Source organism: Ips typographus, unplaced genomic scaffold (assembly GCF_016097725.1).
Source record: "Ips typographus isolate SLU unplaced genomic scaffold, UJ_Ityp_2.0 IpsContig245, whole genome shotgun sequence".
Classification (NCBI taxonomy): Eukaryota; Metazoa; Arthropoda; class Insecta; order Coleoptera; family Curculionidae; genus Ips; species Ips typographus.
This window is the reverse complement of record NW_028098565.1, coordinates 2,037-28,215: the sequence shown is the minus strand read 5'-3', so window position 1 is coordinate 28,215 and position 26,179 is coordinate 2,037. Positions and strand designations below refer to the sequence as shown.

The following is a 26,179-nucleotide window of genomic DNA, read 5'->3' as shown; positions in this document are numbered from 1 at the left end:
TGGCCCGGTTTTGGAGATGACCTTGAAGTTATGACAATTTTGACAGTTTTCAGGGCGTGGCACGCTTAAAAAATGCCATTCTGACAAATGACACTCCACGTCACATTTCTACCATTATCCTAAAGCTACCTGGACAGTCTTACAACTTAGCCTGGTCCGGTTAACGTCACGTGATAGCCCCTTTTAATAGCTTTCTTTTGTTATTCGGTGTGTCTTTACAGAATGCGTCAAATAAGCGAGATATTGGGAAATTGCACAAAAAAATTGTTTTTCTGAGACTGATTACTGGATAACCGTTTTCTATTCAATTACCACTCACGTAGGTTAAATTGTGAGCTTGGGAACACGATTCTGCTGTCAAAATGACACAAAACGAAAATATCGTCCGCGCACACTCTGTCAAAAGTCATTTGACAGTATGTCACGTGAATCTTGTTCGTTTTTTAAATGGGTTGATCAGATGACACGTGTGTTTGTCAAACTGGGGAAGAGGAGTTTTTCTAAAGGTGGTTGCACCAATTAGTATATAATAGTTTAGATGTACATAGAGAAGGAACGACAATTATTACGTCACGGCCACTAGTCCTGGGACGGACTGTATAAACATTTTTGGTGTAAAACCGGCTTTAGTTGTGTGGTTTGCCTCAAATTTCGTCAAATACCAGAAATAGCACAGGCTGTCAAAATGACAAAGAGTATCAACCTTCACTTGGCATTAGTCGTAATGGACAGAGGTCGTGGATAAAGTAGAGTATTATCCTCGTTTTTTACGGCCACCTTTTTGAAAATTTAAGTTTAGAATGTGATTTTCCTTGTAGTGAAAATGTACAGTCTAAACTTAAACCTGGTGCATACACTAAAAATACCTCTTCCTGTGCCCTTAACGCGTTCATTTCATCCAAAGCCGTCTGCAAATCCTGACTTTTCTCCTGTTGTTCCCTCAATCGAGTTATTTCCTTCTCCTTGGCGGCTTTCAACAAAACCTTTTCCTTTTCAGCCGCTTCTTCCCTTTCCGCTTTTTGCCGCATAAATTCCTGAACCTACACACATTTTCAATTAGTTCTGTTATAAGTAGTGATGGGTAAATTACCAGTAAATTACTTTCTGACAGTTCAAACTTTGACACCACTTTTCTCCCTGACTGTACCAAATTTTTAATGTTTTTTTATGTCATTAGATGGGAAATTTAATAAGGATTTCAAAAATGTGCTTAAAATAGTGATTTTCTCACTGCAAGTGGGTTTTACAGGCGATTTTGTCACTCACTGTCTTTTCAAACTGTGTTTCTGGCAGTTCAAACTTTGACACCACTTTTCTCTCTGACTGTACTTAATTTTTTAGTGTTTTTTATGTCATTAGATGGGAAATTTAATGAGGATTCCAAAAATGTGCTTAAAACAGTCATTTTCTCACTCCAAGTGGGTTTTATAAGTGATTTTGTCACTGACTGTCTTTTCAAACTGTGTTTCTGGCAGTTCAAATTTTGACACCGCTTTTCTCCCCGACTGTACCAAGTTTTGTAGTGTTTTTTCATGTTATTGGATAAGAAATTTAATGAGGATTCCAAAAATGTGCTTAAAACAGTGATTTTCTCACTCCAAGTGGGTTTTAGAGGTGATTTTGTTCCTAACTGTTCTTTCAAACGGTCTTTCAGACAGTTTATACTTTGACACTACTTTTCTCCCTGACTTTACCTCATTTTGTAGTGTTTTTTATGTCATTAGATGGGAAATTTAATGAGGATTCCAAAAATGTGCTTAAAACAGTGATTTTCTCACTTCAACTGGGTTTTATAAGTGATTTTGTCACTGACTGTCTTTTCAAACTGTGTTTCTGGCAGTTCAAATTTTGACACCGCTTTTCTCCCCGACTGTACCAAATTTTGTAATGTTTTTTCAGGTTATTGGATAGAAAATTTAATGAGAATTTCAAAAATGTGCTTAAAACAGTAATTTTCCCACTCCAAGTCGGTTTTACAGGCGATTTTGTCACTGACTGTCTTTTCAAACTGTGTTTCTGGCAGTTCAAACTTTGACACCACTTTTCTCTTTGACTGTACTTAATTTTGTAGTGTTTTTTATGTCATTAGATAGGAAATTTAATAAGGATTCCAGAAATGTGCTTAAAATAGTCATTTTCTCACTCCAACTGGGTTTTACAGGCGATTTTGTCACTGACTGTCTTTTCAAACTGTGTTTCTGGCAGTTCAAACTTTGACACCACTTTTCTCTCTGACTGTACTGAATTTTTTAGTGTTTTTCATGTCATTAGATAGGAAATTTAATGAGGATTTCAAAAATGTGCTTAAAACAGTCATTTTGTCACTCTAAGTGGGTTTTGGAGGTGATTTTGTTCCTAACTGTTCTTTCAAACGGTCTTTCAGACAGTTTATACTTTGACATCACTTTTCTCCAAGACTTTACATGATTTTGTAGTGTTTTTTTATGTCATTAGATGGGAAATTTAATGAGGATTCCAAAAATGTGCTTAAAACAGTCATTTTGTCACTCTAAGTGGGTTTTACAAAGGATTTTGTCCCTGACTGTCCTTAACAGTATTCAATTTTCAAATTACATTTGTTTTTGGTCACCCTGTACGCAATTTTTCAGATAGATTTTTTTACTCTACACCACTGGAAAGAGGAGGTCAAGACGGTTAATTTGAGTGAAAAATAATTGAGTTACAGGATGATCAAATTTCAGAGCACAATTTCAACTGATTAACATATTTGTTGCACCAAAGCAGTTTTTGCTAAATAACTCAAAAACGGCGAAAGTTTCGAACAATTTGAAAGAGACCAAAAATGTTTGTAAGGAACTGCTAAACTAATCCCTGATACTTTTACAGTCCGTCAGTATCGCTACTATACAGGGGGTGCATGAAAAGTGTAGTAGATTTATTACTTTTCTAATTAATGACAGAAAAATGATCTTTCAAGCAAATTTCTTGGTTATACCCATAAATTTACTGGTAAATTTTCCTGCCACACAAAATTTACGCCCATCACTAGTTATAAGGGATGTTTTAAAAAGTAATAACCCTTAAATCGGCAATTCGCTGTTCCTCCTCTTTGATCAGTTTGTACCTTTCCGCCTCAAGATTGGTCTTTCTAAATTCCTCCCTCATTTGCTCTCGTAATCGTTGTTTTTCTTTCTGTTTCCGGTCTTCCTCTTTTTGCAACTCGATTAGGGCTTTGTTCAACATTCGGCTTTCTTCCTCAATTTTTTCCGCCTCGACAAGCCGTTCCAGTTCGTTTTCTTTGATTTGTTGCCTCACTTCTCTCACGTAACTAAGCAAATAACGATAGCAAGTGCTTTTTAACAAATTTTTAACTCACATTTGCTTCCTTTCCTCTTCTGCTGCCCGTTTTTCTTCTTCTTTTCGTATCTTCATTTGTCTTTGTTGCTCCATCATGGCGTCCAGTCGTCTCTCCTCCTCTCTCAATTGCGTTTCCAACAATTTTTTTTCACCAATCTGGGCGTTTCTTATTGCCCTACACTTTGTCGCTAAAATGATTCCGTTGGCCTGTTTCACCCTTTCATCTTGTTCAATCATCAGTTCTTTGGATCGTTTTAGGAGATAGAGATTTTTGTTGGCAGCCTCAGATTCTACCTGTACGTAGAAAATTAACTTCAAAACCAGTAAATTGACTTGAAAGGCCTAAAAAGTTGTCTTTGTAACCAGTTTTCATGGTTTTAAGACAAATCGAGACTTTAGTCTTGAAAATTGACTTCAAAACCAGTAAATTGACTTGAAAACTGAGAAAATTGACTAGAAAGGCCTAAAAAGTTGTCTTTGTAACCAGTTTTCATGGTTTTTAGACAAATTGAGACTTTAATCTTGAAAATTGCCTTCAAAACTAGTAAATTGACTTAAAAGGCCTACAAAGTTGTCTTTGTAACCAGTTTTCACGGTTTTAAGACAAATTGAGACTTTAGTCTTGAAAATTGACTTCAAAACCAGTAAATTGACTTGAAAACTGAGAAAATTGACTTGAAAGGCCTAAAAAGATGTCATTGTAACCAGTTTTCATAGTTTTCAGACAAATCAAGACTTTCTTCTTGAAAATTGACTTCAAAACCAGTAAATTGACTTGGAAACTGAGAAAATTGACTAGAAAGGCCTAAAAAGTTGTCTTTGTAACCAGTTTTCATAGTTTTCAGACCAATTGAGACTTTAGTCTTGAAAATTGCCTTCAAAACCAGTAAATTGACTTAAAAGGCATAAAAAGTTGTCTTTGTAACCAGTTTTCACGGTTTTAAGACAAATTGAGACTTTAGTCTTGAAAATTGCCTTCAAAACCAGTAAATTGACTTAAAAGGCCTACAAAGTTGTCTTTGTAACCAGTTTTCATAGTTTTCAGACAAATCAAGACTTTCTTCTTGAAAATCGACTTCAAAACCAGTAAATTGACTTGAAAACTGAGAAATTTTACTTGAAAGGCCTAAAAAGTTCTCTTTGTAACCAGTTTTCATAGTTTTTAGACCAACTGAGACTTTAGCCTTGAAAATTGACTTGGAAACAGAGAAAATTGACTTGAAACGTTTAAAAATTGTCTCGTAGACATGAAAAACTACTTTTTCTAGGATTTTTGACTAAAAATTCACACATTTAAACCTTGAAAATTAACTTTAACACCAAAAAGTGACATCAGAAGCTTAAAATTTGCATTTGAAGTAAGTTTTTACAATTTGAAGACAAATTTCAATATTCTAGTCTTGAAAATAGTCTTTAATACAGGATAGTGAGGTTAGGTTAAGAAAACTGACTTGAAGACTAACTTTTTAAATTTTTTAACTTTGCTTTTCGTTTTCTTAGAACTTTCGACTATTTTTAGTGCTTTCACCTTGGAAAATCAACTTTCAACAAAGTTTTTGACACAGCAAACTAAAAAAAAAAACCTTTTTCCATTCTCCACAGGCTAGAAATGTTATTTGATGCTTTGCCACTATTAAATTGACTTCTAGACATCTCAGTGCTAAAAATTCGAGCATTTCTGAAAAATCTAGACTGTTTTTAGTGCTTTCAGCCTGAAAAATACATTTTCAAGACAATCTTTGACTTATCAGGCCCGAAAGCTAGCTTGTACACTGTCCACAGTCTGGAAAATGTCATTTCAAGCTTGTTCACTGTTAAATTGACTTCCACACCAATCGGTGCAAGCGTTTCTAAGAAATTCAGACTGTTTTTAGTGTTTTAAGAATGAAAAATCGACTTTTCAGACTCTTCAGTGATAAAAGTAAAAAATGTTGTCACTAAACGCTATGATGTTAGTATTGAAAACTAATTTTTATAAAAGAAAGTCAGAAAATTTAATTTGGACTGTTTCCAGTGTTTTTTAGACTCAATTTAGTCTTAGTAAAATCTTTTCTAGCCTTAAAGACAAATTTTAGTAGTAAAAAATAAGTTTTATGCACAACAATCTTTGTATTGATTTCCGGACTGTTTTTAGTGCTTGAAGTCCAGTTTAAGAGACTCAAAAATGAATTTCAGTTTGAAAAACCAAATTTTAAGACTATTCTTGCGCAATGTCGTCAAATTTCCATCTCACACAGTTCACGTGTAGTGGAAAAGGAACAACTAAATGTTACGTACCGTTTCTAATTTGCTGCCAGGTTGGTTTTTGGTAGGTTTTTGCGTTCTGAGTAAAGCTTCTTTCCGTTGAGTGCTTTCCATTACAAGCTGGTTTTTTTCTTTTTCCGCCTCCTCAATCATCTTCATTCGATCTTCCAGTGTAATAACCTGCAGGAAAATTCACATTCAGTTGCGTCACACACGTCAATTATAAGGCACTACGTGAGCCTGCTGCTTGAGTCGTTTAAATTCGGATAACGGGAGAATTCCAGGTCGATCGATGGGTTGCCGGTTAGGAACCAGCAATTTTCTGGTGCCCAACGATTCTAAAGCGGTCAGGACTTCTTTACCTTCTGTAGCATTTTTCGGTTTGTAGTGAATGAATTCACCGTTCACTCGGTGATTGCATATCTCCGGTCTAAATATTACAATCATCACCAAAATCGCTTTAATACGAACGGGAATACTCACGTGTGATCGCAACCGACGCTCCTTCCTTTTGTGCTTTTGAATTTTCCAGGTCCTGACATTTTCTATGAAAAACTAACTCTCTGGAGTATTTTGATACTAAATCAATTGACTTGTTTGGTTATGCATCAATCGATCAAACTATAATCATCTCTATGGTTATTGACTGGCACCTGTAGAAGCCAAAACAATTGAAAAAAACCTAACCTAACAAAGGCCGCACTCGTTTTCAAGCTGGAGCGAGCAGAGCGTTATTGACGTCACAATGACGTAATTTGACAGTTGGTTAAATTATGCTTTTGCTAAATTACGTCATCGTGACGTCAAAAACTCGCTGCTCGCTCCATGGAGCTTGAAAACGAATTCCAAAATTTCTATAAATATACAGGGTGTCAATAAATCGAAAACTGTATAATTCATCGGTCCGTTTATTACTGCAACCAACAATACACCAGGTTCACATTTGCTCGTGGAAGATGTGGCAACATAGGGCCCACTCCCAACTGACAGTCGGCTAAACATTTTGAGGTTAGGAATTTTAAAAAGTTGAAAAACACCCAAAACTACAAACAGAAGAAATAAAAACTTAATTTAGCGTTGTTTAAGTTTATTAATTAGTGTTGTTATTGCGAGACCTTTGTAGAATTTAAGATTTTTCTTCACCAAACGGGAAAACTTGCAACATTTGGTGGTAAACAAAGGCGGAAAGTTCCAATCAAACTTTGGCTTGGGAACAACAACCACATTCAATTTAAATTATCTGGAAAGAACATCACAGATAGGTGCATTCAAACGAGTCATTAACAGCCCAATACCAACGTTTCAAGAATTATTCCATAAAATTTGCAAGAAAGAAAAGGCAATGTGTGTATCCTGGGGACTATTAAATCCTAAAGCAGTGTTTTAACTTATAACAGAATTGATAATGGCATTTGATCAAATTTATGTATTAAGTAACTTGTATCTTTCTAATATTACCTGAAACTTATTAGAAATTTGCTTTTTCAACACTCTGCATATGGATTTTGACAACACCATTACAACCATAGCTTCAAACACCTTTTGTTTAGAGTCATTTAGAGCAATTGATAATGGGACTTTTTAAATTTGGACCCGTTTCAAAGCATGATAAGCAAACTCCAGATTAGGCGAATAAAGGTACCTGAAACATAAGCTATTTAGTATTAGCAGCTCATTAATACCTCTACCAGAGTCTTTTTTATAATATTAAGTAAATCACCTTGTCAGCTTCTGCTAAATACACCTTTATTCTATATCCATCTTTCTTCGAGAACCACTGGCTTGAATAAACTTGGTTTTTGTAGTGTTCTTCTTCAAACTCTTCTTGGGAGTAAGTAAATACATGGGCTGTTTCATTGTGACAGTGTTTTCTATTAGAAAAGGCATACTTTCCTGTTCCACAAACTCTAGTTCCTTCAGAATGTTTCACTGGGCCCCTTGATAGTTGTAAAGTGTATTAAGGTGGCATTTTCAAAACTGACTACCGAAACACACACACATTATCTAGTCTCACACGTAGTATCGCAGTTAAATCAAAATACTCCTTAAAATATTGTAAAATTTACATCAAAAATAAAAAATGTCTCTTTGTTTACTTTTCGTGAACAATGGCGGCCGATTGTCCGATTGTCGTCCTGATTCATTGCCGACGTGACTAGATAACGTCAAAATTCTATCGCGCTCGGAACGCATGTAATAGACAAGAAAGGCAAAAATAAATGGACCATACCTTCTAAACGTCAACAATCCAAAAATGTATTTGCCAATCAACATTTGATGATGCTTCCTTGTCTGTAACTTTGAAAATTCACCACAAATTCAGTTTTTCTATTTGCCATTTGCCTTCTTTGTCTGGTTCAAAGGTTATTTCAACGACGTAGGCCCTAGCTTGTTTAGTATGCGCACCAGTAACAGTGTTGTCAGTTGTTACTTTTTTTTTCAAAAATGAACCGTTTTTACTACAGTTTAGTTTATTTACGTGTTTGTTTTTGGAAACTTATTTGTTATTAGGTCTGTTCGCAGAACGAATCTCCAATTAATAAATGGTATGGTGTTGAATGATATAAAACTTATTGGAAAGTGTGGCAACGATGCAGTAGTTTAACATTGCAACGTTTAAAGCGCCCTCCTGTGTTCTTCATCATAAATCGAACAAACACCCATCAAAAATTCAAAATGGCGATTTCGTTACAGTCGTGTAAACTTGCTCCTCCAAATTGGTCGAGATTCAAAGGCCTCGCAGATACCAGTCCAGTGTGAATACCTTAAATCGTTCGATGTGAGTGTAGAAAGTGATAATCGTAGAAATGAATGAAATAACCGAGGCGTTAAACGGTGAAAATCGAGTTGAAAAACCGGGCGACGCTACACCAACTCCTCAAGATGTCGTCCATAATGGGGGCGCTGCGCGCGCCACCAACGGCTCCGAAAGACGATCGGTTTCGGCCGAAGTGCCGGCGAAAAAACGAAAAACCAGACGCGGGAAATCCAAACGTAAAGCCCCCTACCAGAAATACGGCACCAAACACGGTAAAGCGGTGAAACGGATCGTCAAACCTGAAGCGCCCCACAACGACAATCAGTTCCTCTTAGAAGACCATGGAGGATTCGAGAAACTGGACGAACGGCTGAAAAACATCGATCAGGCCTCCACTTCGTCTGTAACGCGAACGAGAGACTCCAGTTTCAGCGTAGACTCGGACGGGGGCGAAGAATTTTACTCCTCCCCCGAGGACGAAGACGAATTCCTAATGCAGGACTTTAACGATCAGTATCAGAGCGTGCAGACTGAACAGCTCCAGAAGATGTCCAAACAGGAGCTCATCGATGAGTACCTGGCTCTAGACAATCGTTCCACGCAAAAATATAAAGATCTGGAAGAAAGTATTGCGCGTCTCCAAAAAGAGTTGGACAGACAAAACAGTGAAAATGAAACGCTGCAAAAGGAAAACGAACTTTTAAAGAGCAAACTGCAAAACATGCATAAAGGTGACTCTGATTCTGAAGACTCTGAAACAGACTCGAGTGATTCGTGCAGTTCCAGCTCATCAGTGAGTAGCAGTGGTTCTAGCAGGGGGGGCAGTCCACTGCCTAATGGGGAAAATGGGGTTGAGTATCATCAACACACAAATGGACATGTTTCTCCACTACCTGCAGTTTAAGTGTTTTTTGCAGTTAAATTTGTATTAAGAAGGTGCCTTTTCATTTTTTGTATTAGTACCCCTTGAAGTCACTTGCCCCCCTTTTGTTTGTTAAAACAGCAAGACATTTAAGTTGCATCGTTCAACTGTTAGTACTATTTAATAGGTAAATTATTTAATAGAGAGAGAAAAACATTTTGGGGCACTCCATGATGTTATAAATATTGTATAGAATGCATTTTTTCTTTTGATCTCCTGTATTTTATAATGTTTTATAAAAAAAAAGAAAAATTTAAATAAAAATGTCCTCTTACGTCAAATGTAAACCAAAATGTTTCACCTGTGATTGCTGCAAGCAATTTTTTGCTACTTAGTTTGTATTGTACATTTATTTAATAAAAGATTTACTGTATGAAGTTTTTTTTTTTACACAATTTAGTCCAAAGTTTCTAGAAAGTTGTGTAAAATCTCCCTGATTAATCTTGTAAGTTAAGACAATTGTTACAAAATGTAATTTAATGTAACACTTTATTTAAGATTGAAAGTTTGGTTTATTCAGGGAGGCACTTCCTATGACGTCAATTTGTAAATAAAAGTCACACTAATGACGTCACAGAGGATGCTCGGAAACCGGGCTTTGATGATGAGAACATTCCAGAGATGTAAAAGCGAGTCCAAAAATGGAAAATTATCGGAAACTTTCTGAAAAATGTTGTAAACCTAACCTCAACACTTCAAAATAATATAGATTTTTAAAAAAATATGATTTTATAAATTTATACCTTCCCGGTATAAAAGCTTTAATTCTTGATTACAAGGTGAATGCTTTTCATTCACAATGTTATGGGCTACAAATTGGTATATTGAACACATATTTGGTATGTGCCCTAGATAGCTATACAGGGTGATCAAAAGAGGATACAAAGAGCTACAATTTGACATAATGAACCACTCTGTAACTGTCAAAATAACAGAGTTACGGGCTGTCACAGTAAAAACTGTCAAAATCAAACAGAACTCAGTTTCTAACAGTAAGTAACTCACTTATTTGACGTTTTACGTAAAAACGGTATACAGAGGGTGGTCAAAAGATAATTTCAAGGGCTACAAAGTGGTATATTGAACCACCGTGTAACTGTCAAAATAACCGAATTATTGACAATACAATGGAGTAGTTTACAGGGTGATTCAATGAATTTTTAACATCCTTGTAACTTGTTTAATTTACATTTTATAAAAAAAATACCAAATATTAATCAGTATACAGGGTGTCCCAAATTTGAGCAATAAACCAAACTTTTTTGGATTTTTTGGAATCTACGTCAAATTCTAGGCCTACTTGATGTAAAATATTTGTATTGACATTAAATTGTTTTTGTTCTAGCAGCCTTACTTTGACCACCCTCCTCGAAAGCAGAAATTCCCAATTAGAGCGAAATTTTGATGCACTTTTCCAGAAAATCGTGCCTAACTCACTTATTTGAATCACCCTGTATAAACACACCCTATAACAAAAGATAGCTAATAAACGGGGCTATCGCGTGACGTTGAGTGGACACGGCTAAGTTGTCTCGTTTAGCCGCTAGAGGGCGTGAAAGTTGGCTCTCGTTTTTTGCAATTTTTTGCTCAATATCTCAGGAACGTTTCAGGTTAGAGATCCGAAATATTTACTACAAATGCATCTCGATGGGATGCAACTTTCACCTTCTATACACTTTTTTGGTACCATGCACCGTTTGACCTTGAAAAATTAAAAACTAGAATTGTCAAGAATTTTTAAAGGTCATACCTTCTGATTTTTTTCATAAAATTTTTTATTTTCAAAATTATGATTTTTTTGGTACACTCGCTTATTCAAATCAAAATAACTCCCTTATTTGGGACGTTTTGTATAAAGTTTTATATGTCAATGGAAAGCTAATGAAATGAGCTTTCCATTGATGTATAAAAGTTGATAAGTTGATGGTACGGTTCGGCCGCTAGGGGGCGTCAAAGTTGATCTTCTACACTTCAAAAAAATTAAAAGAATGGGAATGGGGGGTTATTAGAAATTCAATATAGTAACAACAATAGTAACATGAAGAGCTAGAAAGGCCAGTTTTGGCTCATTTTGTAGTATTCTTTATCCTCTTTCTAATGACGCTTAAATGAAGAAAGAAAAGAACAGGAAGAAAAGCGGTGTCAAAGTTTGAACTATTAGAAACACAGTTTGAAAAGACAGTCAGTGACAAAATCACCTATAACACCCACTTGGAGTGAGAAAATGACTATTTTAAGCACATTTTTGGAATCCTCATTAAATTTCCTATCCAATGACTTAAAAAACACTAAAAATTGAGTACAGTCAGAGAGAAAAGTGGTGTCAAAGTTTGAATTGCCAGAAACACAATGTGAAAGGACAGTCACTGACAAAATCACCTATAAAACCCACTTGGAGTAAGAAAATTACTGTTTTAAGCACATTTTTGGAATCCTCATTAAATTTCCTATCTAATGACTTAAAAAACACTAAAAAATTTAGTACAGTCAGGGAGAAAAGTGGTGTCAAAGTTTGAACTGTCAAAAGGACAGTTTGACAAGACAGTCAATGACAAAATCACCCACAAAAGCCACTTGGAGTAAGAAAATTACTGTTTTAAGTACATTTTTGAAATCTTCATTAAATTTCCTATCTAATGACACAAAAAAAACTACAAAATCAGGTAAAGTCAGGGAGAAAAGTGATGTCAAAGTTTGAACTGCCAAAAAGACAGTTTTCAAAGACAGTCAGGGTCAAAATCGCTTGTAAAACCCACTTGGAGTAGGAAAATGACTGTTTTAAGCACATTTTTGGAATCTTCATTAAATTTCCTATCCACGAACCTGAAAAAACACTACAAAATTTAGTACAGTCAGGGAGAAAAGTGGTGTCAAAGTTTGGACTGTCAAAAGGACAGTTTGACAAGACAGTCAGTGACAAAATCACCCATAGAACCCACTTAGAGTAAGAAAATGGCTGTTTTAAGCACATTTTTGAAATCCTCATTAAATTTCCTATCCAACCACATAAAAAAACACTACAAAATTTAGTACAGTCAGGGAGAAAAGTGGTGTCAAAGTTTGAATTGCCAGAAACACAGTGTGAAAAGACAGTCACTGACAAAATCACCTATAAAACCTACTTGGAGTGAGAAAATGACTGTTTTAACCACATTTTTGAAATCCTCATTAAATTTCCTATCCAAAGACGTGAAAAAACACGAAAAATTTAGTACAGTCAGGGAGAAAAGTGGTGTCAAAGTTTGAACTGCCAGAAACACATTTTGAAAGAACAGTCAGGGACAAAATCACCTATAAAACCTACTTGGAGTAAGAAAATGACTGTTTTAAGCACATTTTTGGAATCCTCATTAAATTTCTTATCCAACAACATCAAAAAATACTAAAAAATTTAGTACAGTCAGGGAGAAAAGTGTTGTCAAAGTTTGAACTGCCAGAAACACAGTTTGAAAAGACAGTCAGTGACAAAATCACCTATAAAATCCACTTGGAGTGAGAAAATGACTGTTTTAAGCACATTTTTGAAATCCTCATTAAATTTCCTATCCAATAACCTCAAAAAACACTACAAAATTTAGTACAGACAAGGAGAAAAGTGGTATCAAAGTTTGAACTGTCAAAAGGACAGTTTGAAAAGACAGTCAGTGACAAAAACACCTATAAAACCCACTTAGAGTAAGAAAATGACTGTTTTAAGCACATTTTTGGAATCCTCATTAAATTTCCTATCCAACCACATAAAAAAACACTACAAAATTTAGTACAGTCAGGGAGAAAAGTGGTGTCAAAGTTTGAACTGCCAGAAACACAATTTGAAAGTACACTCAGGGACAAAATCACCTATAAAACCCACTTGGAGTAAGAAAATGACTGTTTTAAGCACATTTTTGGAATCCTCATTAAATTTCCTATCCAATAACCTCAAAAAACACTACAAAATTTAGTACAGTCAGGGAGAAAAGTGGTGTCAAAGTTTGAATTGCCAGAAACACAGTTTGAAAAGACAGTCAGTGACAAAATCACCTATAACACCCACTTGGAGTAAGAAAATGATTGTTTTAAGCACATTTTTGGAATCCTCATTAAATTTCCTATCTAACAACACAAAAAAACACTAAAAAATTTAGTACAGTCAGGGAGAAAAGTGGTGTAAAAGTTTGAACTGACGGACAAGAATGCTTTCCGCACATTCTAGTATAGCTTCTTCAACCAGTTCGTCGCGACCTTGCTTCCCAGCCACTTTCTTCTTTCACTTCAGTGAAAGTTAATCACAATCCTGCAGTAGTGCAGCATGAGCGACGCGAAAACGTTGACTTGAATACTTGTAATGGAGTTGGAAGGTAATTTTACACAAAAAGTGGCTAAAAAGTTGAAAATTAATGTTTTTTCCGGTTTTTTTTTTTTAAATTACAAGCCAAATTTTTCGTGGATCTCCTACTATCCGAAGGAGCTAACGCTCCTTGCGACTCCACTTGCTCTGGTTTCCGCAAAACCTCACTTCCCCCATTCTACGATGATGGTTTATTCAAAAAGTAGGTAATAACTCACTTTCTTACAACAAAATCGTGGATTTTACTCTTTTAGGGGCCAAAAGTTCTACAAAACCAACAGATTCGCCATATTCACCGCCAAATTGTACGGTCTGATCTCAGTGTTGGCCATCCCGACCATTCTGGACGTCCTGGTGCACACCAAAAGGTCCGGAAGCTCCTTCACAGCTTATCAACGTTACGTGGCCACCATACTCCACATGACCATATGGTACGAAGAGGATTTCAAGCCTGGTGCATCGAAATTGTGGAATTCCCTGGAGGAAGTGCAAAATTTGCATAATTCGGCCAGCCAGAGCGCTTGCAAGAAAGGTTTGAAGCGGATATCCCAAATGGATATGGTCCTAACCCAATTTGGGTTTATGGGTTACCAACTGATTCATGGGGAATCTTTTGGTATCCACGAAGCTAGCCAGGAGGACTGGGAAGGGTTTTTGCATCTTTGGAGGGTGATTGCCCATCAAATGGGAGTGGAAGAACGGTAAATTTTGTTACAACCCCAAATTTAGGTACTTTACAGAAAATGAAAAATTCAAAGTGTCATATCTCGGTTACTTTTTGGACTACCGGGTGGTTGAACCACTCAAATTAACCGTCTTGAGCTCCTCTTTCCCATGGTGTAAAGCAAAAAATTCTATCCTAAAAACTGCGTACAGGGTGACCAAAAATCGTCAATCACCATACTTTCCATACACACCCTGTATACTGCAAGCAAAAAGTGTCCTGCAAACTTACGGTGTTGGGTTAAGGAGTTGATTAGGAACATTTTTGGTTTCTTTCAATTTTTTTGTAACTTTTACCGTTTTTGAGTTATTTAAGAAAAACTGTTTTGGTGCAACAAATTTTCAAATCAGTTGAAATTGTGTTCTGAAACTTGAGCACCCTGTAACTCGGTTATTTTCTAACGTACAGGGTGGTTCAACCACTCAAAATAACCGTCTTGACCTGCTCTTTTCTGTAGTGTTAACCGAAAAATTCTACCTAAAAAATTGCATACAGGGTGACCAAAAATAGTGACCCACTAACAATTTTGTTTCCACCCTGTATACCAGCAATTGAATTCAGGTTCGTGCGTTGCGTTGTCAGGTTCAGTGATTCCTTAGGAACATTTTTAGTCTCTTGCAATTTTTTTGTAACTTTAACCGTTCTTGAGATTTTTCCCAAAAACTGATTTAACCCAAAAACTAGTCCGAAACTTGACCACCCAGTATCTCGGTTATTTTCTAACGTACAGGGTGGTTCAACCACTCAAATTAACCGTCTTGAACTGCTCTTTCCAGTGATGTTAAACAAAAAATTCTTCCCAAAAAATTGTATACAGGGTGATCGAAAAATCATTTTGGTTTGTTAGGTGTAACTTTAACGCCCTCTAGCGGTCAAACGACGTGACTTATCAGGTCATGTGATCATATTTTTGGACAGCTCACAGTCTGGACTATCTTTGACTTTCAGTGTCATTTTGACGTCAAGTGTCAAATAATCGAGTTATTCAAGGTCAAAGCGACAAGCGTCAAAAACAACTGTTTTTAGTCTGTTAGGTGTAACTTTAACGCCCTCTAGCGGCCAAACGACGCGAGTTATCAGATCATGTGATCATATATTTGGATAGCTCACAGTCTGGACTACCTCTGACTTGCAGTGTCATTTTGACGTCAAGTGTCAAATAACCGAGTTATTCAAGGTCAAAGCGACAAGTGTCAAAAACAACTGTTTTTAGTCTGTTAGGTGTAACTTTAACGCCCTCTAGCGGCCAAACGACGTGAGTTATCAGATCATGTGATCATATATTTGGATAGCTCACAGTCTGGACTATCTCTGACTTTCAGTGTCATTTTGACGTCAAGTGTCAAATAGCCGAGTTATTCAAGGTCAAAGCGACAAGTGTCAAAAACAACTGTTTTTAGTCTGTTAGGTGTAACTTTAACGCTCTCTAGCGGGCAAACGACGTGAGTTATCAGGTCATGTGATCATATATTTGGATAGCTCACAGTCTGGACTATCTTTGACATTCAGTGTCATTTTGACGTCAAGTGTCAAATAACCGAGTTATTCAAGGTCAAAGCGACAAGTGTCAAAAACAACTGTTTTTAGTCTGTTAGGTGTAACTTTAACGCTCTCTAGCGGGCAAACGACGTGAGTTATCAGGTCATGTGATCATATATTTGGATAGCTCACAGTCTGGACTATCTTTGACATTCAGTGTCATTTTGACGTCAAGTGTCAAATAACCGAGTTATTCAAGGTCAAAGCGACAAGTGTCAAAAACAACTGTTTTTAGTCTGTTAGGTGTAACTTTAACGCCCTCTAGCGGCCAAACGACGTAAGTTATCAGATCATGTGATCATATATTTGGATAGCTCACAGTCTGGACTATCTTTGACTTTCAGTGTCATTTTGACGTCAAGTGTCAAATAACCGAGTTATTCAAGGTCAAAGCGACAAGTGTCAAAAACAACTGTTTTTAGTCTGTTAGGTGTAACTTTAACGCCCTCTAGCGGCCAAACGATGTGAGTTATCAGCTCATGTGATCATATATTTGGATAGCTCAGAGTCTGGACTATCTTTGACTTTCAGTGTCATTTTGACGTCAAGTGTCAAATAACCGAGTTATTCAAGGTCAAAGCGACAAGTGTCAAAAACAACTGTTTTTAGTCTGTTAGGTGTAACTTTAACGCCCTCTAGCGGCCAAACGACGTGAGTTATCAGGTCATGTGATCATATATTTGGATAGCTCACAGTCTGGACTATCTTTGACTTTTAGTGTCATTTTGACGTCAAGTGTCAAATAACCGAGTTATTCAAGGTCAAAGCGACCAGCGTCAAAAACAACTGTTTTTAGTCTGTTAGGTGTAACTTTAACGCCCTCTAGCGGCCAAACGACGTAAGTTATCAGGTCATGTGATCATATTTTTGGACAGCTCACAGTCTGGACTATCTTTGACTTTCAGTGTCATTTTGACGTCAAGTGTCAAATAACCGAGTTATTCAACGTCAAAGTAAAAAGTGTCAAAATCACTGTTTTGGTCTGTTAGGTGTAACTTTAACGCTCTCTAGCGGCCAAACGACGTAAGTTATCAGATCATGTGATCATATATTTGGATAGCTCACAGTCTGGACTATCTTTGACTTTCAGTGTCATTTTGACGTCAAGTGTCAAATAACCGAGTTATTCAAGGTCAAAGCGACCAGTGTAAAAAACAACTGTTTTTAGTCTGTTAGGTGTACATTTAACGCCCTCTAGCGGCCAAACGATGTGAGTTATCAGGTCATGTGATCATATTTTTGGACATCTCACAGTCTGGACTATCTTTGACTTTCAGTGTCATTTTGACGTCAAGTGTCAGATAACTGAGTTATTCAAGGTCAAAGCGACAAGTGTCAAAAACAACTGTTTTTAGTCTGTTAGGTGTAATTTTAACGCCCTCTAGCGGTCAAACGACGTGACTTATCAGGTCATGTGATCATATTTTTGGATAGCCCACAGTCTGGACTATCTTTGACTTTCAGTGTCATTTTGACGTCAAGTGTCAAATAACTGAGTTATTCAAGGTCAAAGCGACAAGTGTCAAAAACAACTGTTTTTAGTCTGTTAGGTGTAACTTTAACGCCCTCTAGCGGGCAAACGACGTAAGGTATCAGGTCATGTGATCATATATTTGGATAGCTCACAGTCTGGACTATCTTTGACTTTCAGTGTCATTTTGACGTCAAGTGTCAAATAACCGAGTTATTCAAGGTCAAAGCGACAAGTGTCAAAAACAACTGTTTTTAGTCTGTTAGGTGTAGCTTTAACGCCCTCTAGCGGCCAAACGATGTGAGTTATCAGGTCATGTGATCATATTTTTGGATAGCTCACAGTCTGGACTATCTTTGACGTTCAGTGTCATTTTGACGTCACTTGTCAAGTAATCGAGTTTTTTCGTGTTTACGCAGGTTCAACCTTTGCGCCGGATCAGTAGGCCGGACCAGGACAATCTGCATGGAGCTTTTTCGACGAGTATTCGTTCCAAAAATTCAGCAAAAAAACCCAAAATTTCTAGAAATGTCCCGGCACCTCGTCAATGGATTGTGGACCATCCAGCCCATGTTGAATTTCAACGTCATCATGAGCTTTCTGGAGCAGTTTACCACCAATACCATGATGGGTTACCAAAAGTTGAGTTTATGGGAGAAATGCCTCTACCATTTCATGGAATTGGTGTATTACACGTTGAAATGGGCCCCATTTCGATGGTACTTCAATTACACCCACCAAAGGGATCTGTGGATAATCAGGAATTTTCCATTTCTCGCTTTCTACCAGTTTGGCTTCCAGAAAGGTACCATCGTGAAGGTTTTGCACAAAAACTGCTGATATTTCAATGAAATTGCAGATTTTCACACTTAAATCCAATGTACAGCTAGTTTTAGGACAATAAAATGATAATGACGTCAAAATTTCTTTAGTCAACTTTGAAGCCCTCTAGCGGCCAAACTATCTAACTAACCAACCAATGTTTATATACCGTTGGAAAGCTTATTTTATTGGCTATCCATTGACATATAAAAGTCCTTATCAAGTCAGTCAAATAAGACAGTAGTTTAAGTTCAAACGAAATGGTGCATTAAAATTTCAGAAAAAAGTTTGGTCAAGTTTGAAGCCCTCTAGCGGCCAAACTATCCAACTAACCAACCAATATTTATATACCGTTGGAAAGCTTATTTTATTGGCTATCCATTGACATATAAAAGTCCTTATCAACTCAGTCAAATAAGGAAGTTATTGAGGTTCAAACGAAACAGTGTCACAAACCTCAATTAGGGTCGTGCGGAGTACGGAACGTAACTTATTTTTTAAAAATTCAATATCTCTGGAACGGTTTAAAGGAAAAATGTGATTTTTTGGTTGGGGGCTGTCTAGGGTCAGGGCAGTACTGGAAAAAAAAATCAGCCCGATAGGTGGCAGGACAGGACCGTAATTGACTGAAATCCCACCAGGTGTCCCACGGATTTTTCTGGGGAGGGGCCCAAATTTTTGAAACCCAACCAACTCCCAAACGGTGCGTCCTACGACAAAATGTCTTAGAACAGAAAATGCGTATTTTGGGGTGTTCTACCGGACGCAACTGGTTTCGTCTTGATATCTGTAGTGGTTGGGGAGAAAATTGACTTTGAAATTTTGGTCAAGTTTGAAGCCCTCTAGCGGCCAAACTATCCAACCAACCAACCAATGTTTATATACCGTTGGAAAGCTTATTTTATTAGCTATCCATAGACATATAAAAGTCCATACCTTGTCAGTCAAATAAGAGAGTTGTTGAGGTTCAAACGAAAGGGTGCATGAAAATTGGAGAAAAAAGTTTGGTCAACTTTGAAGCCCTCTAGCGGCCAAACTACCTAACCAACCAACCAATGTTTATATACCGTTGGAAAGCTTATTTTATTAGCTATCCATTGACATATAAAAGTCCTTATCAACTCAGTCAAATAAGGAAGTTATTGAGGTTCAAACGAAACAGTGTCACAAACCTCAATTAGGGTCGTGCGGAGTACGGAACGTAACTTATTTTTTAAAAATTCAATATCTCTGGAACGGTTTAAAGGAAAAATGTGATTTTTTGGTTGGGGGCTGTCTAGGGTCAGGGCAGTACTGGAAAAAAAAATCAGCCCGATAGGTGGCAGGACAGGACCGTAATTGACTGAAATCCCACCAGGTGTCCCACGGATTTTTCTGGGGAGGGGCCCAAATTTTTGAAACCCAACCAACTCCCAAACGGTGCGTCCTACGACAAAATGTCTTAGAACAGAAAATGCGTATTTTGGGGTGTTCTACCGGACGCAACTGGTTTCGTCTTGATATCTGTAGTGGTTGGGGAGAAAATTGACTTTGAAATTTTGGTCAAGTTTGAAGCCCTCTAGCGGCCAAACTATCCAACCAACCAACCAATGTTTATATACCGTTGGAAAGCTTATTTTATTAGCTATCCATAGACATATAAAAGTCCATACCTTGTCAGTCAAATAAGAGAGTTGTTGAGGTTCAAACGAAAGGGTGCATGAAAATTGGAGAAAAAAGTTTGGTCAACTTTGAAGCCCTCTAGCGGCCAAACTACCTAACCAACCAACCAATGTTTATATACCGTTGGAAAGCTTATTTTATTAGCTATCCATTGACGTATAAAAGTCCTTATTAAGTTAGTCAAATAAGGAAGTTATTGAGGTTCAAACGAAACAGTGTCACAAACCTCAATTAGGGTCGTGCGGAGTACTGAACGTAACTTATTTTTACAAAATTCAATATCTTTGGAACGGTTTAAAGGAAAAATTTGATTTTTTGGTTGTGGGCTGTCCAGGGTCAGGGCAGTACTAGAAAAAAAATCAGCCCGATAGGTGACAGGACAGGGCCGTAATCGACTGAAATCCCACCAGGTGTCCCACGGATTTTTCTGGGGAGGGGCCCAAATTTTTGAAACCCAACCAACTCCCAAACGGTGCGTCCTACGACAAAATGTCTTAGAACGTAAAATGCGTATTTTGGGGTGTTCTACTGCACGCAACTGGTTTTATTTTGATATCTGTAGTGGTTGGGGAAAAAATTGACTTTGAAAAGTTTACCCTCAAATTACCCATCCTGTGGTTTTTAAGATTTTTAAATTTACAAAAACTCCCAATCTGAGTGCCAAAGCGAAACGCGCATCCAGTCATCGTGAAAAGGCAAAAATTCCGATTAGTCTCATTTAAAAAATTTATTGGAGACCTTTAGCAGCCCGAAAATCCAAGCCTTCTACGATCCCTAGGAGTAGCGTTAAGATTGCTGCATCTCTCTATTTTCGATCAAATTTCCCGTTATGATTGGTCAGAAATTAAATCAATCCGAAGAAAACTATCAAGTCAATGGACTTTTTGTACCGTTATTCGAATGTCGATTTAAATTTACCGAAGAACGGCTTTTCGTTCATTTTGCTTAGTAAAATGCCCACGATTGTAGTGATTTTGTGCTTGAGCGTGTTAGCAGTTTGCCGCCCTGTTTTGGCCACAAGTGAGTAAAAATGAGACAATACTGACCTGTACTAGACAGCAATATACAGGGTGGTTCCCTGGGAAGAGCTAAAAATAAGAAAAATCCGAAAATTTCCGCCGCATACGGACAGGAAGAATAAGAAATCCAAAATTAGAGAAACACTCTGTATCTAAGATAGTTTAGGATGTGACTTAATTTGACAGCTGGTCACATGACTTCTTTTTGATTTGACAGTTCAACTGCCACATATTACGTCACATCCCTTAGGGGATAAGGGATTTCCCTTATTTTAAGTGATTTTTAAGTACATTTACCGGTGCGGTAAAGTGAAATTCTGTGTGGCAGGAAAATTTAACAATTTGAAATTTGAACACCCTGTAACTCGGTTGTTTTCGGGAGTTCACGGGGGTTGAACCAATCAAATTAACCGTCTTGAACTGCTCTTTTCAGTGGTGTTGAGTAAAAAATTTTATCTGAAAAATTGCGCACAGGGTGACCAAAAACAGGCAATCACCGTACTGTTCATGCACACCCTGTATACCGCAAGCAAAAAGTGTCCTGCAAACTTACGGTGTTGGGTTAAGGAGTTGATTAGGAACGTTTTTGGTCTCTTGAATTTTTTTTGTAACTTTCACCGTTTTTGAGTTATTGAGGAAAAACTGCTTTGGTGCAACAAATTTGAAAATTGAATACTGTTAAGGACAGTCAGGGACAAAATCGCTTGCAAAACCCATTTGGAGTAAGAAAATTACTGTTTTAAGCACATTTTTGGAATCCTCATTAAATTTCCTATCCAGTGACATTAAAAAAAACTACAAAATCAAGTACAGTCAGGGAGAAAAGTGGTGTCAAAGTTTCAACTGTCAAAAAGACAATTTTCAAAGACAGTCAGGGACAAAATCGCTTATAAAACCCACTTGGAGTAGGAAAATTACTGTTTTAAGCACATTTTTGAAATCCTCATTAAATTTCCTATCTAGTGACATAAAAAACACTACAAAATCTGATACAGTAAGGGAGAAAAATGATGTCAAAGTTTGAACTGCCAAAATGACAATTTTCAAAGACAGTCAGGGACAAAATCGCTTGTAAAACCCACTTGGAGTAGGAAAATTACTGTTTTAAGCACATTTTTGAAATCCTCATTAAATTTCCTATCTAGTGACATAAAAAACACTACAAAATCTGATACAGTAAGGGAGAAAAATGATGTCAAAGTTTCAACTGCCAAAATGACAGTTTTCAAAGACAGTCAGGGACAAAATCGCTTGTAAAACTGACTTGGAGTAGGAAAATGACTGTTTTAAGCACATTTTTGGAATCCTCATTAAATTTCCTATCCAACAACATAAAAAACACTACAAAATCAAGTACAGTCAGGGAGAAAAGTGATGTCAAAGTTGAACTGCCAAAAAGATAGTTTTCAAAGACAGTCAGGGACAAAATCGCTTGTAAAACCCACTTGGAGTAGGAAAATTACTATTTTAAGCACATTTTTGGAATCCTCATTAAATTTCCTATCTAGTGACATAAAAAACACTACAAAATCAGGTACAGTAAGGGAAAAAAGTGATGTCAAAGTTTAAACTGTCAAAAAGACAGTTTTCTAAGACAGTCAGAGACAAAATGGCTTGTAAAACCCACTTGAAGTAAGAAAATGACAGTTTCAAGCACATTTTTGGAATCCTCATTAAATTTCCTATCTAATGACATAAAAAAACACTACAAAATCAAGTACAGTCAGGAAGAAAAGTGGTGTCAAAATTTGAACTGCCAAAAAGACAGTTTTCAAAGACAGTCAGAGACAAAATCGTTTGTAAAACCCACTTGGAGTAAGAAAATGACTATTTTAAGCACATTTTTGGAATCCTCATTAAATTTCCTATCTAATGACATAAAAAAACACTACAAAATCAAGTACAGTAAGGGAGAAAAATGATGTCAAAGTTTGAACTGCCAAAATGACAGTTTTCAAAGACAGTCAGGGACAAAATCGCTTGTAAAACCCACTTGGAGTAAAAAAATGACTATTTTAAGCACATTTTTGAAATCTTCATTAAATTTCCTATCTAATGACATAAAAAAACACTACAAAATCAGGTACAGTCAGGGAGAAAAGTGGTGTCAAAATTTGAATTTTCAAAAGGACAGTTTTCAAAGACAGTCAGGGACAAAATCCCTTGTAAAACCCATTTGGGGTAAGAAAATGACTGTTTTAAGCACATTTTTGAAATCTTCATTAAATTTCCTATCTAGTGACATAAAAAAAACTACAAAATCAAGTACAGTAAGGGAGAAAAATGATGTCAAAGTTTGAACTGCCAAAATGACAGTTTTCAAAGACAGTCAGGGACAAAATCGCTTGTAAAACCCACTTGGAGTAAGAAAATGACTGTTTTAAGCACATTTTTGGAATCCTCATTAAATTTCCTATCTAATGACATAAAAAAACACTACACAATCAGGTACAGTCAGGGAGAAAAGTGGTGTCAAAATTGGAATTTTCAAAAGGACAGTTTTCAAAGACAGTCAGGGACAAAATCCCTTGTAAAACCCATTTGGGGTAAGAAAATGACTGTTTTAAGCACATTTTTGAAATCTTCATTAAATTTCCTATCTAGTGACATAAAAAAAACTACAAAATCAAGTACAGTAAGGGAGAAAAATGATGTCAAAGTTTGAACTGCCAAAATGACAGTTTTCAAAGACAGTCAGGGACAAAATCGCTTGTAAAACCCACTTGGAGTAAGAAAATGACTATTTTAAGCACATTTTTGGAATCCTCATTAAATTTCCTATCTAATGACATAAAAAAACACTACAAAATCAGGTACAGTCAGGGAGAAAAGTGGTGTCAAAATTTGAATTTTCAAAAGGACAGTTTTCAAAGACAGTCAGGGACAAAATCCCTTGTAAAACCCATTTGGGGTAAGAAAATGACTGTTTTAAGCACATTTTTGAAATCTTCATTAAATTTCCTATCTAGTGACATAAAAAAACTACAAAATCAAGTACAGTAAGGGAGAAAAATGATGTCAAAGTTTGAACTGCCAAAATGACAGTTTTCAAAGACAGTCAGGGACAAAATCGCTTGTAAAACCCACTTGGAGTAAGAAAATGACTGTTTTAAGCACATTTTTGGAATCCTCATTAAATTTCCTATCTAATGACATAAAAAAACACTACAAAATCAGGTACAGTCAGGGAGAAAAGTGGTGTCAAAATTTGAATTTTCAAAAGGACAGTTTTCAAAGACAGTCAGGGACAAAATCGCTTGTAAAACCCATTTGGGGTAAGAAAATGACTGTTTTAAGCACATTTTTGAAATCTTCATTAAATTTCCTATCTAGTGACATAAAAAAAACTACAAAATCAAGTACAGTAAGGGAGAAAAATGATGTCAAAGTTTGAACTGCCAAAAAGACAGTTTTCAAAGACAGTCAGGGACAAAATCGCTTGTAAAACCCACTTGGGGTAGAAAAATGACTGTTTTAAGCACATTTTTGGAATCCTCTTTAAATTTCCTATCTAACGACATAAAAAAACACTACAAAATCAAGTACAGTCAGGGAGAAAAGTGGTGTCAAAGTTTGAACTGTCAAAAAGACAGTTTTCAAAGACAGTCAGGGACAAAATCGCTTGTAAAACCCACTTGGAGTGACCCATTCATGTTTTTAAGCACATTTTTGGAATCCTCATTAAATTTCCTATCTAATGACATAAAAAACACTAAAAAATTGAGTACAGTCAGGGAGAAAAACGGTGTCAAAGTTTGAACTGCCAGAAACACACAGTATTTGTAGTTAGTGTTTTGCTAAATTGATTATCAATTAAGACACTTTTACGTTACCATTTAGCGATCTTCAATAATGCCATCGATGCGTCGCCCTTTGATACCGGCCTACGGTCGCCCTTTGAACCGCCCTTTCTCCGTTGGTCCACGAATCGTCAAGGGCTGAGCCCCGAAGGGGCCCTGAAGCGGAGATGCCCGATTTGCGACTCGTCCGTTTACGGTTACTGCAGCGAAAAACTGTTCCACGATTCCTGCTGCTGTCACAATCCTAACAATCCCTACGGTAAGCAGAAAAAACATGCCAACACTCGTGCCCGCAACACTCGTTACGACTGCGCGGAGCGAATTTGACGTCGCTGTCACTTTGACAGCTCGTAACTCTGGCGTTTTTCGCGCTACAGAGGGCGCTCAAAAATCATTGGACAGCTCTGGAAATTCTCTTTAAAACACCTAACCGCACTTTTTGCTCTTAAAGTCACCGAAACGGAGTTACGCGAGCTCGAACCGAACCAACTCGTCAGTCAGAATTTGACGTCGCTTGTCACTTTGACAGCCCGTAACTCTGGCGTTTTTCGCGCTACAGAGTGCGCTAAAAAATCATTGGACAGCTCTGGAAATTCTCTTTAAAACACCTAACCGCACTTTTTGCTCTTAAAGTCACCGAACCGGAGATACACGAGCTTGAACCGAACTAACTCCAGTCCAAGTTGTGGTAAAATACAGTCACTCACTTTGATCGTAAATAACTCGCTTATTTGACACTTTTACGATTTCCCTGTCATTTGACAGTTTATAGAGCACTCTCCGGGCTACAAATTGTGTCACGTGACATTTTGCCGTAACTGTCAAACAAACCGAGTTGCGGGCTGTCAAAGTGACGGGGAATGCATTTTGTTGATACAATCCAGTGAGACAGTCAAAACGGCTACCAGAAGCATTTTTACTGTCTTTAAAGTGTCAAAGTGACGTTTGATGGGTTTGAGTAGTCAAAAATGCTACCTGAAGCCTTCCTGACAATTTTAGACAGTCAAAACAGCTACCAGACTACACCAAAACTACAAAATCAAGTCAAAGACAGTTTTCAAAGACAGTCAGGGACAAAATCGCTAGTAAAACCCACTTGGAGTAAGAAAATGACTGTTTTAGGCACATTTTTGGAATCCTCATTAAATTTCCTATCTAACAACATAAAAAAAACTACAAAATCAAGTACAGTAAGGGAGAAAAGTGATGTCAAGTTTGAACTGCCAAAAAGACAGTTTTCCAAGACAGTCAGGGACAAAATCGCTTGTAAAACCCACTTGGAGTAGGAAAATTACTGTTTTAAGCACATTTTTGGAATCCTCATTAAATTTCCTATCTAACAACATAAAAAAAACTACAAAATCAAGTACAGTAAGGGAGAAAAGTGATGTCAAAGTTTGAACTGCCAAAAAGACAGTTTTCAAAGACAGTCAGGGACAAAATCGCTTGTAAAACCCACTTGGAGTAGGAAATTTACTGTTTTAAGCACATTTTTGGAATCCTCATTAAATTTCCTATCTAATGACATAAAAAAAACACTACAAAATTTAGTACAGTCAGCGAGAAAAGT

The 26,179-nt window shown here is 36.9% G+C and overlaps 4 protein-coding genes across 4 annotated transcripts; 3 read left to right on the top strand and 1 right to left on the bottom strand.

Moving 5' to 3' along the window:
• Positions 1 to 752: 752 nt before the first annotated feature.
• On the bottom strand, positions 753 to 7,698 carry LOC145739488 (cilia- and flagella-associated protein 45-like). The gene is made up of 8 exons (XM_081994892.1): positions 7,283 to 7,698; positions 7,021 to 7,204; positions 6,046 to 6,215; positions 5,797 to 5,992; positions 5,596 to 5,742; positions 3,338 to 3,612; positions 3,040 to 3,289; positions 753 to 1,040 (listed from the first exon to the last, which is right to left on the bottom strand). The coding sequence occupies exons 3-8, from the start codon at positions 6,102 to 6,104 to the stop codon at positions 768 to 770; spliced, it is 1,200 nt and encodes a 399-aa protein (XP_081851018.1). The 5' UTR covers positions 6,105 to 6,215; positions 7,021 to 7,204; positions 7,283 to 7,698; the 3' UTR covers positions 753 to 767.
• Positions 7,699 to 8,233: 535 nt separating this feature from the next.
• On the top strand, positions 8,234 to 9,615 carry LOC145739490 (uncharacterized). The gene has a single exon (XM_081994894.1). The coding sequence runs from the start codon at positions 8,370 to 8,372 to the stop codon at positions 9,222 to 9,224; it is 855 nt and encodes a 284-aa protein (XP_081851020.1). The 5' UTR covers positions 8,234 to 8,369; the 3' UTR covers positions 9,225 to 9,615.
• A 3,338-nt stretch (positions 9,616 to 12,953) lies between these two features.
• Positions 12,954 to 18,225, top strand: LOC145739489 (uncharacterized). The gene is made up of 4 exons (XM_081994893.1): positions 12,954 to 13,582; positions 13,657 to 13,774; positions 13,827 to 14,273; positions 17,726 to 18,225. The coding sequence occupies exons 1-4, from the start codon at positions 13,570 to 13,572 to the stop codon at positions 18,144 to 18,146; spliced, it is 999 nt and encodes a 332-aa protein (XP_081851019.1). The 5' UTR covers positions 12,954 to 13,569; the 3' UTR covers positions 18,147 to 18,225.
• A 2,457-nt stretch (positions 18,226 to 20,682) lies between these two features.
• On the top strand, positions 20,683 to 25,748 carry LOC145739491 (uncharacterized). Its single transcript, XM_081994895.1, has 2 exons — positions 20,683 to 20,810; positions 24,650 to 25,748. Exons 1-2 carry the CDS (start codon positions 20,744 to 20,746, stop codon positions 24,934 to 24,936), a joined length of 354 nt encoding a protein of 117 aa, XP_081851021.1. The 5' UTR covers positions 20,683 to 20,743; the 3' UTR covers positions 24,937 to 25,748.
• The last annotated feature ends 431 nt before the right edge of the window (positions 25,749 to 26,179 follow it).